The sequence below is a fragment of the Hyla sarda genome, chromosome 11 (genome assembly GCF_029499605.1).
Source record: "Hyla sarda isolate aHylSar1 chromosome 11, aHylSar1.hap1, whole genome shotgun sequence".
Classification (NCBI taxonomy): domain Eukaryota; kingdom Metazoa; phylum Chordata; class Amphibia; order Anura; family Hylidae; genus Hyla; species Hyla sarda.
The window spans coordinates 6365654-6385572 of NC_079199.1; the positions used below are offsets into that span (position 1 = coordinate 6365654).

The 19919-nt window shown below is 42.3% G+C and overlaps 1 protein-coding gene across 5 annotated transcripts in view; it reads left to right on the top strand.

Annotated features, from left to right (window-relative positions):
* The window catches only part of UNC79 (unc-79 homolog, NALCN channel complex subunit), a 173373-nt gene extending 159695 nt beyond the window's left edge, over nucleotides 1-13678 (top strand). For all 5 annotated transcript variants that reach the window (XM_056544994.1, XM_056544993.1, XM_056544995.1 and 2 more), the window contains 4 exons: nucleotides 637-834; nucleotides 2324-2401; nucleotides 8639-8680; nucleotides 11511-13678. In XM_056544994.1, coding sequence (XP_056400969.1) covers nucleotides 637-834; nucleotides 2324-2401; nucleotides 8639-8680; nucleotides 11511-11711 — 519 coding nt within the window. In that variant the 3' untranslated portion in view covers nucleotides 11712-13678. The remainder of the gene's footprint in view (nucleotides 1-636; nucleotides 835-2323; nucleotides 2402-8638; nucleotides 8681-11510) is intronic.
* The last annotated feature ends 6241 nt before the right edge of the window (nucleotides 13679-19919 follow it).

Consider the following 19919-nt stretch of genomic DNA (forward strand, 5'->3'; position numbering starts at 1 on the left):
CCCCATGGAGAGTAAAGGCACCAAATAGAGGGTAGGGGCAAATAAGAAAGGGCTCCGCATAGAGCAGGGATGACTAACCAGAGTGCCTCCAGCTGTTGCAAAACTACAACTCTCAGCATGCCTGGACAGCCGAAGGCTGTCCAGGCATGCTGGGAGTTGTAGTTTTGCAAAGAATTGGGGGGAAAACTGACATTACTCATGAATGCTTAAAGGGGTTATCCAGGGAAAACTGGCTCCAGAAAGTGAAACAGATTTGTAAATTACTTCTATTAAAAAATACTTAAACCTTTCAGTACTTATGATCTGCTGAAGTTGAGTTGTTCTTTTCTGTCTAAGTGCTCTCTGATGACATCTGTCTCGGGAACTGTCCAGAGTAGAATCAAACCCCCATAGCAAACCTCTTCTACTCTGTGCAGTTCCCGAGACAGACAGAGATGTCAGCAGAGTGCACTGTTGTCAGACAGAAAAGAACAACTCAACTTCAGCAGCTGATACATATTGGAAGGATTAAGATTTTTTAATAGAAGTGATTTACAAATCTGTTTAACTTTCTGGAGCCAGTTGATATAAAAAATGAAATACCCCTTTAAGCAGCCGCCCTTTCTGATGTGCCCGCTGTGTGTGATCTCTCCGCAGACCTCCGTGCTGCACATGTGCTCCCTCTTCCACGCCTTCATCTTCGCCCAGCTGTGGACTGTGTACTGCGAGCAGGCCGCCATCGCTCCGTCCGTCCAGAACCAAAACGAGTTCTGCTTCACCGCCATTCTTACGGCACTGGAGTTCTGGAGCAGGGTGACCCCCAGCATCCTGCAGCTGATGGCGCACAACACTGTGGTGAGTCGCCAGCCCCCGGACGCCTTGGCACGGTCCGGTCAATCTCTGGTAATTGGCGTTCCTGTAGAGCTCGGAGAATTAGATCAACACACTGCAAATCCCATTAGACGGATAATATCGCTCGGCTGCTTTCTGTCCAATTCTTCGTGGCATTTCAGAGGAAGAGAAAATAGAGATGTGCACAGAAATGTGCTGGACTGGCGCGGGTCCCCCATCCCCCTCAAGGACCCAATCCCAAAATCAGAGCTTTAGGGGGGGAATCCTTTATAGTGCAGATCCCCTCCTTCTTATCCTGTTTTGATATTGCACATCCTTGACTACACTGGTGACATATGGGGGGCATTACCTGAATGGTCAGGGGGGGGGGGGGGCACATGAGGGTGGGATGGAGATAATATGTAGGGCGCTTTAATAGTGTGGCCCTAATTTATAGGGGTACTCCGGAGGAAAAAGAATGTTTTCAAATCACCTGGTGCAAGAAAGTTAAACAGATTTGTAAATTACTTCTATATAAAAATCTTAATCCTTCCAGTACTTATCAGATGCTGTATGCTCCACAGGAAGTTGTGTAGTTCTTTCCAGTCTGACAACAGTGCTCTCTGCTGACACCTCTGTCCATGTCAGGAACTGTCCAGAGTTGGAGCAAATCCCCATAGCAAACCTCTCCTGCTCTGGACATGTCCTGACATGGACAGAGGTGTCAGCAGAGAGCACTGTGGTCAGACTGGAGAGAACTACACAACTTCCTGTGGATAAGTACTGGAAGGGTTAAGATTTTTATATAGAAGTAATGTAAAATGTAATGTACAAATCTGTATAATTTTCAGGTGATTTGAAAACATTTTTTCCCTCCGGAGTACCCCTTTAATCTGCTGTGGACCCCTCCTTCCTAATGTATTCCTAGATTTTGTTCTCTGAATAGCATCAGATACTGAAACATGTTCTTTTTGTTTTGTTTTTCTGATTAGAATTTATATTTCATTTTTAGTCATTATTATGGGGGCGGCCATCTTGCCTGAGTTGTTTTTAACAGCATTTAGAGATATGCTTTACAGCAAGACCCATGGACCATAGATAACAATGAACAGGTGCTGTCCCATGCACATGAATGGGAGACATTACTGGGCGCACTCTGTGACATGTGCAGGGGAGGGGGAGGTTGAGCTGTGAGCATAATCTATTGTCTTCTCTATAATCTGTAATTCTGTACAGATTTCTCTACAGCAGCCTCCTCCTTATCATCACACACAGAACAGCAGTCTCAGCTTCACCAAAAATTCTTAAACAAAAATTTTTAGCATAAAAACTCGATTTAAGCATAATTTTTTTATGTCCTTTATACACATTGGAGAAAAGATAGCCAAACCTTTGATGATTTAGGCAGTGTTTCCCAACCAGTAAGCCTCCAGCTGTTTCAAAACTACAACTCCCAGCATGCGCGGACAGCCAATGGCCAATTGTGTATTTTAAATCACTTTTCTCATTGCAGATGGTGGAGATGGTCTGCCTGCATTTGATCAGCTTGATGGAGGCGCTGCAGGAGTGCAACTCCACAGTATTTGTCAAGGTAAAATACCACCAACCGGACATATTATATATATAGTATGCACTGTATATAACATCATATTATATATAGTATGCACTGTATATAACATCATATTATATATATAGTATGCACTGTATATAACATCATATTATATATAGTATGCACTGTATATAACATCATATATATATATATATATATATATATATATATAGTATGTACTGTATATAACATCATATTATATATATATAGTATGCAATGTATATAACATCAGATTATATATATAGTATGCACTGTATATAACATCATATTATATATAGTATGCACTGTATATAACATCATATTATATATATATAGTATGCACTGTATATAACATCAGATTATATATATAGTATGCACTGTATATAACATCATATTATATATAGTATGTACTGTATATAACATCATATTATAAATATATAGTATGTACTGTATATAACATCATATTATATATATATAGTATGCACTGTATATAACATCAGATTATATTAGTATGCACTGTATATAACATCATATTATATATAGTATGCACTGTATATAACATCATATTATATACCGTATATATATAGTATGCACTGTATATAACATCATATTATATATAGTATGTACTGTATATAACATCAGATTATATATATATATATATATAGTATGCACTGTATATAACATTATATATATATATATATAGTATGCACTGTATATAACATTATATATATATATATAGTATGCACTGTATATAACATCAGATTATATATATATATATAGTATTCACTGTATATAACATCATATTATAAATATAGTGTGCACTGTATATAACATCAGATTATATATAGTATGCACTGTATATAACATCATATTATATATATAGTATGTACTGTATATAACATCATATTATAAATATATAGTATGTACTGTATATAACATCATATTATATATAGCATGCACTGTATGTAACATCATATTATATATATATAGTATGTACTGTATATAACATCATATTATATATATATGGTATGCACTGTATATAACATCATATTATATATATATATAGTATGTACTGTATATAACATCATATTATATATATATGGTATGCACTGTATATAACATCATATTATATATAGTATGCACTGTATATAACATCATATTATATATATAGTATGCACTGTATATAACATCATATTATATATATATAGTATGCACTGTATATAAAATCATATTATATATATATAGTATGCACTGTATATAACATCATATTATATATATATATATAGTATGCACTGTATATAACATCATATTATATATATATAGTATGCACTGTATATAACATCATATTATATATATAGTATGCACTGTATATAACATCATATTATATATAGTATGCACTGTATATAGCATCATATTATATATAGTATGCACTGTATATAACATCATATTATATATAGTCTGTACTGTAAATAACATATTAGATATAGTATGTACTGGATATAACATCATATTATATATATATATAGTATGCACTGTATATAACATCATATTATATATATATATATAGTATGCACTGTATATAACATCATATTATATATATATATATATAGTATGCACTGTATATAACATCATATTATATATATATAGTATGCACTGTATATAACATCATATTATATATAGTATGCACTGTATATAACATCATATTATATACAGTATGCACTGTATATAACATCATATTATATATATATATATATATATATATAGTATATACTGTATATATAATCATATTATATGTAGTCTGTACTGTAAATAACATATTAGATATAGTATGTACTGGATATAACATATCTTATTAAATAGGATGCACTGTATATAACATTATATACATGTAGTATGTACTGTATATAACATATTAAATATAGTATGTACTGTGTATAACATATCATATTAAATAGTATGTACTGTGTATAACATCAAATATGTAGTATGTACTTTGGGAATGGGAGAACACTTGGGACGACTGACGTGGAAAAGGACTTGGGAGTCTTAGTTAATAGTAAATTTAGCTGTAGTGACCAGTGTCAGGCAGCTGCTGCCAAGGCTAATAAAATCCTGGGGGCATCAATAGGGGCATAGATACCCACGACAAGGAAATAATTATACCGCTGTACAAATCACTAGTCAGACCACACATGGAATACTGTGTACAGTACTGGTCAGACCACACATAGAATACTGTGTACAGTACTGGTCAGATCACACATAGAATACTGTGTACAGTACTGGTCAGACCACACATAGAATACTGTGTACAGTACTGGTCAGACCACACATAGAATACTGTGTCCAGTACTGGTCAGAGCGCACATAGAATTCTGTGTACAGTACTGGTCAGACCACACATGGAATACTGTGTACAGTACTGGTCAGACCGCACACGGAATACTGTGTACAGTACTGGTCAGACCACACATAGAATACTGTGTACAGTACTGGTCAGACCACACATAGAATACTGTGTCCAGTACTGGTCAGACCACACATAGAATACTGTGTACAGAACTGGTCAGACCACACATAGAATACTGTGTACAGTACTGGTCAGACCACACATAGAATACTGTGTACAGTACTGGTCAGACCACACATAGAATACTGTGTACAGAACTGGTCAGACCACACATAGAATACTGTGTACAGTACTGGTCAGACCACACATAGAATACTGTGTACAGTACTGGTCAGACCACACATAGAATACTGTGTACAGTACTGGTCAGACCACACATGGAATACTGTGTACAATACTGGTCAGACCACACATAGAATACTGTGTAAAGTACTGGTCAGACCACACATGGAATACTGTGTACAGTACTGGTCAGACCACACATGGAATACTGTGTACAGTACTGGTCAGACCACACATAGAATACTGTGTACAGTACTGGTCAGACCACACATAGAATACTGTGTACAGTACTGGTCAGACCACACATAGAATACTGTGTACAGTACTGGTCAGACCACACATAGAATACTGTGTACAGTACTGGTCAGACCACACATAGAATATTGTGTACAGTACTGGTCAGACCACACATAGAATACTGTGTACAGTACTGGTCAGACCACACATAGAATACTGTGTACAGTACTGGTCAGACCACACATAGAATACTGTGTACAGTACTGGTCAGACCACACATAGAATACTGTGCACAGTACTGGTCAGACCACACATAGAATACTGTGTACAGTACTGGTCAGATCACACATAGAATACTGTGCACAGTACTGGTCAGACCACACATAGAATACTGTGCACAGTACTGGTCAGACCACACATAGAATACTGTGTACAGTACTGGTCAGACCACACATAGAATACTGTGTACAGTACTGGTCAGACCACAAATAGAATACTGTGCACAGTACTGGTCAGACCACACATAGAATACTGTGTACAGTATTGGTCAGACCACACATAGAATACTGTGTACAGTACTGGTCAGACCACACATAGAATACTGTGTACAGTACTGGTAAGACCACACATGGAATACTGTGTACAGTACTGGTCAGATCGCACATGGAATACTGTGTACAGTACTGGGCACCAGTGTACAAGAAAGATATAGTGGAGCTGGAGAGGGTTCAAAGACGGGCAACAAGAGTAATACGGGGAATAGGAGGATTACAGTACCCAGAAAGATTATCAGAATTAGGGTTATTTAGTTTAGAAAAAAGAAGACTTAGGGGCGACCTAATAACTATGTATAAATATATCAGGACAGAGATCTCTCCATGATCTATTTATACCCCGGACTGTATATATATAACAAGGAGGTGACCTAATAATATATATAATATATATCAGGACAGTACAGAGATCTCTCCATGATCTATTTATACCACGGACTGTATATATAACAAGGAGGTGACCTAATAATATATATAATATATCAGGACAGTACAGAGATCTCTCCATGATCTATTTATACCCCGGACTGTATATATATAACAAGGAGGTGACCTAATAATATATATAATATATATCAGGACAGTACAGAGATCTCTCCATGATCTATTTATACCCCGGACTGTATATATATAACAAGGAGGTGACCTAATAATATATATAATATATATCAGGACAGTACAGAGATTTCTCCATGATCTATTTATACCCAGGACTGTATATATAACAAGGAGGTGACCTAATAATATATATAATATATCAGAACAGTACAGAGATCTCTCCATGATCTATTTATACCCAGGACTGTATATATAACAAGGAGGTGACCTAATAATATATATAATATATCAGAACAGTACAGAGATCTCTCCATGATCTATTTATACCCAGGACTGTATATATAACAAGGAGGTGACCTAATAATATATATATAATATAAGGACAGTACAGAGATCTCTCCATGATCTATTTATACCCCGGACTGTATATATAACAAGGAGGTGACCTAATAATATATATAATATATCAGGACAGTACAGAGATCTCTCCATGATCTATTTATACCCAGGACTGTATATATAACAAGGAGGTGACCTAATAATATATATAATATATCAGAACAGTACAGAGATCTCTCCATGATCTATTTATACCCAGGACTATATATATATAACAAGGGGGCATCCTCTACGTCTAGGGGAAAGAAGGTTTCTACACCAGCACAGACGGGGGTTCTTTACTGTAAGAGCAGTGAGACTGTGGAATTCTCTGCCTGAGGAGGTGTCATGGGGAACTTGGTAAAAGAATTTAAAGGGGTCTGGATGCATTTTTGGAGAATAATAATATTACTGGTTATGTATTCTAGATTTGTAGGGTCAGAACATTGATCCGGGGATTTATTCTGATGACATATTTGGAGTCGGGAAGGAATTTTTACCTCTAGTATGAGGGTTTTTTGCCTCCTCTGGATCAGTAGGGACTCATTAGGGTTATAGGTTGAACTTGATGGACTCTACTCTTTTTTCAACCTTATAAACTATGTTACTGTAAATAACATATATTAAATATAGTATGTATTGTGTATAACGTATCATTATATAGCAGTGGTCTCCAACCTGCGGACCTCCAGATGTTGCAAAACTACAACTCCCAGCATACCCGGACAGCCAACGGCTGTCCGGACATGCTGGGAGATGTAGTTTTGCAACATCTGGAGGTCCGCAGGTTAAAGACCACTGTTATATAATATGTATTGTGTATAACGTATCATATTATATAGTATGTATTGTGTATAACATATCTGATTCCTGTGGAACCACAAGTCCCAGCGCAGCCTGTTACACCCTCCCACATCAGTCGCTTTCAGAAGTTTTTCCTTGCACTAACCAGAGGCTCGGAGTCTGATGTAACAATGTAGTAAATCTAATTACTCTGAAAGCTTTTTGTGTTTTTCGTGCCGTATATTTGGGCGGTGGCGGCGGAGCACAAGGTGACTCATCACAGATCCCGTCAGTACCAATTATCCCCGGCCGGGAGATTTAGAGGTGTAATTGCAGATCTTGATAATGTTAAAAGGACGTAATTGCATTCATATTCTGGTTCCGAAATGGAGCGGCCGCGGTCTCATTAGGCGATAGATGGTGATTCGCCCCGCGTGGTGCCTCAGTAGAATCTAAATGAACAGTGTATAGGGGACGGGGCGGATCAAAGAGGGAGATAACCAGGCGCTGGGGGACAGTGTATAGAAAAAAAAGACCTTTGTGTGTCACCAGGGTCATGTGATCCGGTTCCTTCAGGATTTTATATTGTATTCAGAATCATGGAGACCAGAGAGGCTGCTCAGAGCCGGCAATCATAGCCTCCCCGACATGTTTTGCTCAAAAGAGCCTCATCAGAGGTCTGGGCTTTCAGCCCAGACCTCTGATGAAGCTCTTTTGAGCGAAACATGTTGGGGGGTAATGTGGGTTTAGTATTTAAAGTTCTGTGTTGCTGGTGGACTGCAGCCGTCAGCATCATATTGGTATTTTAAATTGCGCTGTGCCACAATTCTGTCCTATTAGACAAAAATAAAGGTTACGTTTTATGGTTTGGGACAACAATGGGGTATTAGTGATCCCTTCTCTGGAGTCTTGTGGAGTTGTTAGTTGGTAACTTACCTGAGACCCTACTGGGGAGCTTTTCTCTATTGGTTTCTGAAATCCTATTTCCCAGCTGTTTTGTTACAGTCTGTCTACATTTTTGTCTCTTTTTTTCTGCAGTTAATACCAATGTGGTTACCGATGATCCAGTCCAATATAAAGGTGAGTGACCGCGCCTTCATGCTGTGGTGAGATGCCACCATATAGATAGCAGCCGGGATCTCTTACTATCTATGGGGGGCCGCATTCTCTAAGGAGCCCCTTCCTCTATATTCCCTGCTTCTCTTCTGCCCATGGAGTGCCCTACCCTGAATGCATGCTCTTTACTCTCTATTGGGTCCCTTACTCTCTTTTAGGTGCCTTACTCTATGGGGTCCTTTACTCTCGATGGGGTCCTTTACTCTCTATTGTGTCCCCTACTCTCGATGGGGTCCCCTACTCTCTATTGTGTCCCCTACTCTCGATGGGGTCCCTTACTCTCTTTTAGGTGCCTTACTCTATGGGGTCCTTTACTCTCTATGGGGTCCCCTACTCTCTATAGTGTCCCCTACTCTCTATAGTGTCCTCTACTCTCTATGGGGTCCTCTACTCTCTATGAGTGCCTTACTCTATAGGATCCCTTACTCTTTAAGTACCCTACTCTCTATTGTGTCCCCTACACTCTATGGGGTCCCCTACTCTCTATAGGGTCCCCTACTCTCTATAGTGTCCTCTACTCTCTATGGGGTCCCCTACTCTCTGTGAGTGCCTTACTCTATGGGGTCCCTTACTCTGTAAGTACCCTACACTCTATGGGGTCCCCTAGTCTCTATGGTGTCCTTTACCTTCTATGGGGTCCCCTGCTCTCTATGAGTGCCTTACTCTAAGTGGTCCCTTACTCTTTTGAGTACCCTACTCTCTATGGGGTCCCATACTCTCTGTGGGGTACCCTGCTCTCTTTCGGGTGCCTTACTCTATACGATCCCTTACTCTTTTGACTACCTTACTCTCTATTGGGTTGGCTACACTCTATGGGGTGCCTTGCCCTCTCTGGGGTCCCCTACTATTTCGGGGCCCCTATATTCTATGTAGCAAACTCATCTTAGCTCTTTTGCAACATCCTTTGTCTCAGATTTACTAAAACTGTCTAATTCTTGGACAATGTATATTTAAAGGGGTTATCTTGGAAAAAAACTTTTTTATACATCAACTGGCTCCAGAAAGTTAAACAGATTTGTAAATTACTTCTATTAAAAAATCTTAATCCTTTCAGTACTTATGAGCTGCTGAAGTTGAATTGTTATTTTCTGTCTAAGTGCTCTCTGATGAAACATGTTTCGGGAGCTGTCCAGAGTAGAAGCAAATCCCCATAGGAACTGCACAGAGTAGAAGAGGTTTGCTATGGGAATTTGGTTCTACTCTGGACAGCTCCCGAAACAAGTGTCATCAGAGAGCACTTAGACAGAAAAGAACAACTCAACTTCAGCAGCTGATAATTATTGGAAGGATTAAGATTTTTTAATAGAAATAATTTACTATTCTCAAGAAGAAAAGCGCAGAAGCCAGCGGTATAATAATCTTCACCTTTTATTGTATTCCAAGTTAAAATCTTGACATTAGCGTCTCAAATACAAACGATAAAACCTCCTGGATAAGCAACATGACGCGTTTCAGGTCACGTGACCCTTCATCAAAACCTGAAACGCGTCATGTTGCTTATCCAGGAGGATTATTATACCGCTGGCTTCTGCGCTTTTCTTCTTGAGCTGGAGGCTTTTCTGTCGTGCGGAGGATCGGGTGAGCTGACATTCCTTGTATCTGTACATCATTTACTAATCTGTTTAACTTTCTGGAGCCAGTTGATCTAAAAAAAAAAGTTTTCATGGAATATCTCTTTAAGATGACCGTACACATTGAAGGAAAGTCGTCCAAACTCGCCAATTTTGGCAGGACCGTCCAACTGAGTAATGCATATGTGGGGCTCCCAACCCACCCCCGACAGATGATATTGGGGGAGAGAAGGGTCAGCTGAAATCCAACATGTCTGACCCTTCCCTCCCTTACATCCTCTATCGGGGAAGAGTCGTGAGACCCTAATGTTCCCAGAGCTTAGAGTGGAGTCTGGCAGCGGGTCACCCCTCCTGTCTCCACTGAGAACACATAAACATTCAGCCGAGCCGCATGTTCATGTGTATAGGGCAGTGTTTTCCAACCAGGGTGCCTCCAGCTGTTGCAAAACTACAACTCACAGCCGTTGACTGTTCGGGCATGCCGGGAGTTGTAGTTTTGCAACAGCTGGAGGCACCCTTGTTTGGGAACATTGGTATAGAGGCATTGGAAGAGAACTGCCGACCAGAGGAACTTTCTGAAGCTGTATCAGCCCCTTTGTTTTTCAGTTCGGCACCATTTCCAGACCTCTGCTTTCTGTCAGTGAACAAAAACATTTCTTCATTAAATCCAGATGCTAAAAGGCTGTGCTGACTGTAAGGCTAGGTTCAGACTACAGAATCTCCGGGCAGAAAATTTCCGCCCAGAGATTCCGAGTGCGGCCAGCGCTGAATCAGTCGGCGCTAGGACCGTGCTGACACTGCAGTCTCCAATAGACTGCAATGTGTTCCGTGCGGATTTCCGCCTGAAGAAAGAGCACCGCCATTCTACGTTTGGAAATTTCCAAGCGGATTTTCCGTTCACAAATTCCGTGAACGGAAACCCATTCACTACACTATGCATTTTAGCAAGCGGAATTTCCACCTGCAATTTCAAAGCGGAATTGCAGACGGAAATTCCGTAGTCTGAACCTAGCCTAATGCTTCCCACAGCTGAGGGTTTGTTACATTTGTTTCCAGCCTAGGTAATCTTCTATGAGTTTCCACTGACTGACAGCAAGCAGAGATTTGGATATTAAAAGTTGCTAAAACTTTAAGTCTTTGACCGGATGAGACTTTTTGATTCTTTGTTGTCTTCAAAATTTTTAGACATTAATATTTTATTTTTTTATCAATTTTTTTTCTAGCATTTATCAGCCGGTCTGCAGCTGCGCCTCCAGGCCATACAGAACAACGCCAACCAGCAGATCCTGCGGATGTTACAAGGCTCCACGCAGTTCAGCCACAACTCGGGGGTCCTGAAGAAATGGCTGCAATGCACGCAGTTCAAAATGGCGCAAGTGGAGATCCAGTCGTCGGAGGCCGCGTCACAGTTCTATCCCTTGTAACGTCGTGAAGAGGCTACAATAGGAGTGGTCAAGCCGGCCTGTTCAGGGCTCTCACACACTTTCATCAGGGGTCACATGACTGGTTCGGGGGGGTCACTCTTAGATTGGGGGTCAATCTTCTGGTTTGGGGGTCACATGACCAGGAGATTTTGTTCCTGTGGCCACAAAGCAGAATGGCTAGTGAGTGAAGGGATATTTCCCATACTGTCTTTTTTTGGCTTTCCGACTCCCTCCGGCCTGTTTGCAGCAGCTGGAGGTGGTCGGGAAGCCGAAAACAGCTGAAACGGGTCAGTTATGCAGTTTGCATAATTCCCATTGACTTCGCAAACGGCGTAAACCCCCCCCCCCCCCCCCCACAAACTATGCTCCTTGCATAACTTTGGTAATAAGCAACATACTTTCCCGCTCTACGCCATTTACACAACTCCAGTTATAGTCATTGGTGTTTTTTTGGCTTCCCGACTACCTCCAGTGGCCACAAACAGTCTGGAAGAAGTCGGGAAACTTAAAAAAAAAGCAAGATAGCAAAAAAAATAAACATTGTTCTTGCATTGAAAAACATTTAATGAAAAGTTAAGTGTCCAGTGGAAAAGTTAGGAGCAGAAAAGGTGTGGCCCCAGGGGGAATGGCCTAAGGGCCCTAATGAGTGCAAGCCAGTGTGCCTCCAGCTGTTACAAAACTGGAATTTGTAGTTTTGCAACAGCCGGAGGCACACTTTTGGGGGAAACACTTGTGTAAGCTCTGCAGTCTGATGATACCAAAGACATTGGGGGGGATTTATCAAAGCTGTCTATTTCCCGCATCAATATAGGCCAAACTACAGAGGGTTAGACCGGTCTATTGTGCGCTAATTTATCAAAATTCGCACGGCTCTTGATAAATTCTGCGCACGGACTTCGGGATCCACGGTTTAGACTGTATGTAAACCTGCTCCAGCATGGTCTGACATTTCAGCGTACTTTCGCCCGGTGCCTAAATCCTTTGATAAATCTCCCCCTTACAGTTTAATACAACCCGTAAAGTGCGCAGCAGAGAGGATTGCGCCACGGACGCGTCGGTTACGCTATGCCTGCGTTTCTTGTTTTTCTAAGAAGAATTTTATAGTTCCTTCTGTTGTTACTGGCAAATATTAAGATTATAGTCAGTGTTTCCCAACCAGGGTGCCTCCAGCTGTTGCAAAACTACAACTCCCAGCATGCCCGGACAGCCGTTGGCTGTCCGGGCATGCTGGGAGTTGTAGTTTTGCAACGCATTGGTTGGGAAATACTGATCTAAGTGCTAGTTACCCGGAACATTTACCAGCTTGAGCCAGCGCGAGTGTTGTGTTGAATCGGATCTGCTAGACTGCCCCCTATGTGTTATACGTAAGTTGTATAACCTAATTTTGGACACTTTCCCTTTAAATCGGCAGCAGAACATCCCAGCGCAGTGCGTTTCCCAGAGCGGCGCACAGATGGTTTCCTGTCACTCTCTGATCCGCGCGTCTTTTATCAAACCGGTTCGATCTTAATTGATGTCCTGTGGATAAATCTAGAACGCCGGAGCTCGGAGGAGGCGGCGGATTAAAGAGCTGACGCGGCGTAACTCCGCTTATAAATCACGGCGGTAAAATGTGCTCGGAATACGAATCAGCGCCGGGTCGTAACCACCTGCGCAGATCATAGTCCCGGCCCGAGAAGAAGAAAGGCCTAGATACAAAGTGACCTGAGACAAGTGTTATTCCTTCTAGCGCTGGGTAAATTGTCGCTGCCGCCGTCTTCGCTTTGATTGAATTCGCAAGGATACGGAAGTTAGTAGCTGTTCAAGCATACAGGATCGCACAGATCTCAAAGATGCTTTAAACCTGTGTTGTGTGCCTCCAGCTGTTGCAAAACTACAACTGCTGGAAGTTGTAGTTTTGCAACAGCTGGAGGCACCCTGGTCTGGAAACTCTGCATTAAACCCTTTAAAGGGGTTATCCAGGAAAAAACTTTTTATATATATATATATATATATATATATATATATATATCAACTGGCTCCAGAAAGTTAAACAGATTTGTAAATTACTTCTATTAAAAAATCTTAATCCTTTCAGTACTTATGAGCTTCTGAAGTTAAGGTTGTTCTTTTCTGTCTAAGTGCTCTCTGATGACATGTGTCTCGGGAAACGCCCAGTTTAGAAGAGGTTTGCTATGGGGATTTGCTTCTAAACTGGGCGGTTCCCGAGACAGGTGTCATCAGAGAGCACTTAGACAGAAAAGAACAACCTTAACTTCAGAAGCTCATAAGTACTGAAAGGATTAAGATTTTTTTAATGGAAGTAATTTACAAATCTGTTTAACTTTCTGGAGCCAGTTGATATATAAAAAAAAAGTTTTTCCCTGGAATACCCCTTTAAAGTTAACAGGCAGAGTAGTAAATTTACAAACTTAGCGGTGTTCCCATAACACGTTTTTTCCTGGAATACCCCTTTAAAGTTAACAGGCAGAGTAGTAGATCTACAAACTTAGCGGTGTTCGCCATAACACGTCGTGCGGTAGATCGCGCCAGGCTGGTTGTACATATGTCTGTATATTTAACGGAACGCGCAGTATCTATACATATCTGTATCATACACTATTTCTATATGGAGATCCAGTTTTTCTACTTATAAAAAGTGTAAATAACAGCACCCAAGTTTATTTAAATGATTTTATTTATTTTTAGGGGGGTTCCAAAATATAGGAAAAAACGATTGAAACGCTAATCCGCAACGAAAAGGTTACCCTAGTATGTCCCTGCGGAGGATCCTAAAGGGAAACTACACTTGGGGTCTGTTCACACACTGCAGATTTATTGCCGATTTTCCCAATAAAGCAAGTCCGTGACAAATCTGCCCAAAAATCTGCAGCATGTGAACGTACCCTTTAGGCTAGGTTCACACTACAGAATCTCTGAGCAGAATTTCTGCCGGAGATTTAACAGGCGGCACTAGGACCAGCACGGACTGCATTGCCGTCCCCATAGACGGCAATGCATTTCTGGGTAGATCTTTTGGGAGATCTGCTCAGAAATGCATTGAAATCTATGGGGGCGGCAATACAGTCCGCACGGTCCTAGTGCCGCCGGCTTGGTCTCCGGCAGAAATTCTGCCTAGAAATTCCACAATGTGAACCCAGCCTTAAGCGTTAATTTGTCGTTTTGTGGCACGTAGGGCAGAAGTTTAGATTGTGCTGCCATCTTGAGTTATAGCTGGGTCGCTCCCCTGTTGCCCGATCGATTAATGGGCTCGATGATAGTCTATGGAGCCCATCATTCGAATGGGCTGTGGAGGTGAAGCCCATCGCTGCCGCGCTTCACCCTGCTATAACACACGTTCGCATTGGGTTCCTGGAATGAACAGAGCTCTGTACCACGCATTCGCGGCCGGTGCTCTATTTATTCACTATGACGGTGTTTCGTAACCAGCGTACCACCAGCTGTTACAAAACTACAACTCCCAGCATGCCCGGACAGCCGTTGGCTGTCCGGGCATGCTGGGAGTTGTAGTTTTGCAACAGCTGGAGGTCCCCAGTTTGGAAACCACTGATATAGACATAGGATGCTACATATCTGATATACTGTGCAGCTTATAACCTCCAGCTGTGGCTGTCAGGGCATGCTGGGAGTTGAAGTTATGCAACAGCTGGAGGCACCTTGGTTGGGGAAACTGCACTACGATTAGTGATGTAGGGGTTAATCCCTTAATGTTGTGGTTTATTTTTCAGTGTGCCCGGCAGGTGAGCGCGAGCAACATGGCGGATCTGTCTCCTCATAAAACGCGATCATGGCCGACGCTACTCAGGTTTCTTATAGGCATCTCAAGGTTTTATAAAGACAGATTATTTATTCCAGAGGTTATTATAAGGTTATAACAGGACGAGAGATTATTGAGAGATTACAGGATTAGCCATTATATATCTAGACCCGCACCGGATCACGCCAGGCCAAGGCTACGCGGTGACTTGTGTGGCGCCGTTTCCTACAAAAGGGGTGTGGTTTATGCAAATGAAAACAAGGGCAAAATGGGGGCGGGACTTGACTTGTCTGTTTTTTTTTTTTGCCTTCCACTTGTCAGTAATGTGGGTCTGTGAGTCTAAAGGCAGAAAATGGCGCCACCTCGTACCCCCAGCCGCGGTTTCCTTACGTGTGGTAGGCCGGTGTTTATAGAGAACCTATTATACATATATTGTGTGTTTACGTAGTAGGCGATGATACAGAGTAGGCCTCGTGTATCACAGCTAGTGTCGACAAAATGGAGGGTGTTGGTTGCCCATAGCAACCGCTCAGAGCACAGCCTCTATTTTCTAACCAGCAATCTAAGATGAAATCTTATTGGTCGCCTGAATTCTCTATTGTGCCAATAGGACCCACTGTATCCTAGCAACTCTACATCGACCAATCAGATATCTTCTTATTAGTGCAGATTAGAAAGAGAAAGTCAAAATCTGATTGGTTGCTGTCAGTCTGATGGAAATGAGTAAACTGATTGGCTGCCAGGTGGTTGCTATGCAACATGAGGCCCAATGAGAAAGCACGGCCTTGTTCCTGGTAGCAGCCAATCAGATTTAATCTTTCAGTTTGACAAAACATGGTTGCTATCGGCAACTAGGCAATGGCAGAGCGCCATTGGGCCTTTGTGTGCCACTCCCCCCCAATATGTTTTACTATATACATGTGCGCCCATATTTGGGTGTAATAAAATGCGGCGCAGTAATAAGGCGTCAGCAGGAGATATCACGACTTTCCTCATGAGCCGACCGTGATATCGGCGCCATTAAAGTGCACTTAGAATTCCCGTAGGAGTACTGTGCTGAATACGTCTTTTTATGATCACATGATGTGCGATTGTTTTCGTTTTATTTAGGCGGTTTCGTGTTTTTTTGTTTTCTGGTTTTGCTGCTTGAAGCGTTCGCTTCTTTAAAGGACCCAATGGAAACCTAAACCTGCAAAAAAAAAAACCTTGTCATCTTCATTTTGTTTTTGTGCCCGCAAACAAGAAAAGACGACATTTATGTTTTTTTATTTATTTTTATTTTCTATCATTAACTGTAATAAAGAGAAGAACGTTATTATATGTGATTTATGGAAAGTGTAAAAAATGTGTCCAGATGAAATAAATCCATATTATTTATTACACAGACGCCTCATGTGTCCATCATGGCCGCCAGCACTGACACGGGGGATGGAGATGCCAGTAGGGACATCAGTAACAGGGCTCTAGTTACCCCATAAATGTAGCCAGCCAGGGAATGCCCCCATAAACAGTGATGTCCACATAGTGCCCCCATAATCACTGTCATGCAGAGTGCCCCCATAATCACTGTCATGCAGAGTGCCCCCATAATCACTGTCATGCAGAGTGTGCCCCCATAATCACTGTCATGCAATGTGCCCCCATAATCACAGTCATGCAGAGTGCCCCCATAATCACAGTCATGCAGAGTGCCCCCATAATCACTGTCATGCAGAGTGCCCCCATAATCACTGTCATGCAGAGTGCCCCCATAATCACTGTCATGCAGTGTTCCCCCATAATCACTGTCATGCAGAGTGCCCCCATAATCACTGTCATGCATAGTGCCCCCATAATCACTGTCATGCAGTGTTCCCCCATAATCACTGTCATGCAGAGTGCCCCCATAATCACTGTCATGCAGAGTGCCCCCATAATCACTGTCATGCAGAGTGCCCCCATAATCACTGTCATCCTGTGTTCCCCATAATCACAGTCATGCAGAGTGCCCCCATAATCACTGTCATGCCGAGTGCCCCCATAATCACAGTCATCCAGAGTGCCCCCATAATCACAGTCATCCAGCGTGCCCCCATAATCACTGCCATGCAGAGTGCCCCCATAATCACTGCCATGCAGAGTGCCCCCATAATCACTGTCAAGAGTTCCCCCATAATGGCAATAATGAGGCCATATGAAAGCAAACAATAAGAATTACATATGCAAGGAGCACTGAAGATCACCATAAAATAAAGCTAATAATGGCATTTCTGGGCTTGTTAAGAGAATTCTGACGCTTGTGTGCCTCCAGCTGTTGCAAAACCACAACCCAGCATGCCCGGACAGCCAACAGCTGAAGGCACACTGGTTGGGAAACTCTGGGTTCGACAATATATCTCCACATCCACCACAAACCCATCCCTCTCATCCATCGATCCTCCACCGCTCCGTCCGCGCCATTGTTCTCAGCCGTCACATATACATAAATCCGAGGGATTTACATCCTGTGAGGGCTCAGAAAATCCAGCTGACCACACGCGTTTCACAGGACGCAGCGCAGAGAACCGTAAAATTTACTGTCCTGGAAAGAATGTGCCGTCAAACCTCTGCCGGAGTTTATGGCCTGACCGGTCGGTTTCTATTGAGCCATAAATTTTGCCAGATGAACATTTTACGGTGCGGGGCGTATTTTATGGGAACGAAAACGAGTGAATAAAAAATAAATAAATGAAGCGAAGGTGACAAAACAGACGACGGGATAAAATATTTATTGTGTATCGAATGAGAGGTGGAAGGGGCTCGGATCGTCACCGAAGTGTCATCCCCATGAAGACCACTCAAGACTGATGGGCCCTGAAGATCTGGAAGGAAGACCCCCCCCCCCCCCCCCCCTCACCCGACATCCACAGGAGTTTTTGGTGGCTCATTTGGGATTATGAAGGTCAAAGGGCAAGGTCAAAGGTGAATCCTTCACTCAGCAAGTGGTGATTGCCGAAGGTTCATGGGTGGCGAGTCTTTTGCCTTTTGGGACCACCCTATTCCGTCAACAGGATTTTTGGACTTAGGAATCCTGATTCTCACCCAGTTGTTGGATTGGGCCAAAATGTAGGGGTTATATGGACCAACTGTGGTACGAACATTTTTTTTTGTTTAGTGAGGTACTTCCATAGTCCAATAAGATTCAACTGCACTGTGGAGGACCTACATAGGTTGTTGTAAATACTTGAAGACTTTACTAACGGTTTGCGGCACAATACCCTTTGTTAGAACCTACCCTAGAAATAAAGTAATGTTGGCAGAAGGGTCCTTGCTCAGCTGCTTCCCCCCTCCTGACTAGTAGATTCTTCTTCTCGGAGCAGGAAACAAGAGACTTTGAAAAAAGATGCCCTCTCAGCGTGGACTGGAGAAGACCTTGGGGGAAACTTCAGTGATCACTGCACTTGACCCAGATCAGTCTCAGGTGAGGAGATTTTAAGAACCTTGAACAGCACTTGGGTTTTTGGTGCAGAGGGGGGCGTGGGCGTGACGTCGCAAGGGGGCATGGCCATGACATCAGCGCCGCATCGCTAGTCATCAGGCACAGAGCAAACTTTGCTCCCTGCCTGATAACTAGCGATGCGGCACTGACGACACGACCACGCCCCCTCATCACGCCCACACCCCCCTCATGTCGTCACGCCCCCCTGATGACTGAGGTGACGCAGCAGAGATCGCAGGGGTCCCAGTGGCGGGTCCTCCGCGATCAGACATCTTATCCATTATCCTTTGGATAGGGGATAATATGTCTAGGGGCAGAGTACCCCTTTAAGACTTAGGTGGATCATTTGGAATTGTTAAGGTCAAAGAGCAAGAATAAAGGTCAAAGGTAAAGGTTTCATTTGGAAAGTGGTGATTGCTGAAGCTTCATGGATTGTGACTCTTTTGTCTTTTGGGACCATCAGGGCCAGCTCTACCTATAGGCAAAATAAGCAGCCGCCTAGAGCGCCCTCATGATGGGGGCACCATTCTGTCCGCCACAACAAAGTTAGACAGCTTCTTACAGTGTGGCACCCCAGTAGTAAGGTGATTACAAGGGGAGGAGGTTTGTTACAGTGTGTTTCCCCAGTAGTAAGGTGGGGCTTGTCAAAGGGTGGACAAATGGGCGGAGTCAAGGGGGCATCAAAATAAGCTTTTGCCTAGGGTGGCAAAAATCCTTGCACCAGCCCTGGGGACCATCCTTCTTGGCCAACTGCATCTTTGGACCTATGCATCCCACCTAATTGTTGGATTGGGCCAAAGCTTACGTGTTGTATGGACAAAAAGTGGTGCCCGTTTTTTTTTTTTTTTCTTTCGTTAGGGACATAGTCCAATAAGATTCAACTGTACTGTGGAGGGTCTACACGTGTGCCTACTGTGGTGTGAATACTTGAAGACTTTATTCATGCTGAAGAACTTTTCGTGATGTCTTAAGCCATCCAGCACTAATTCTTGCT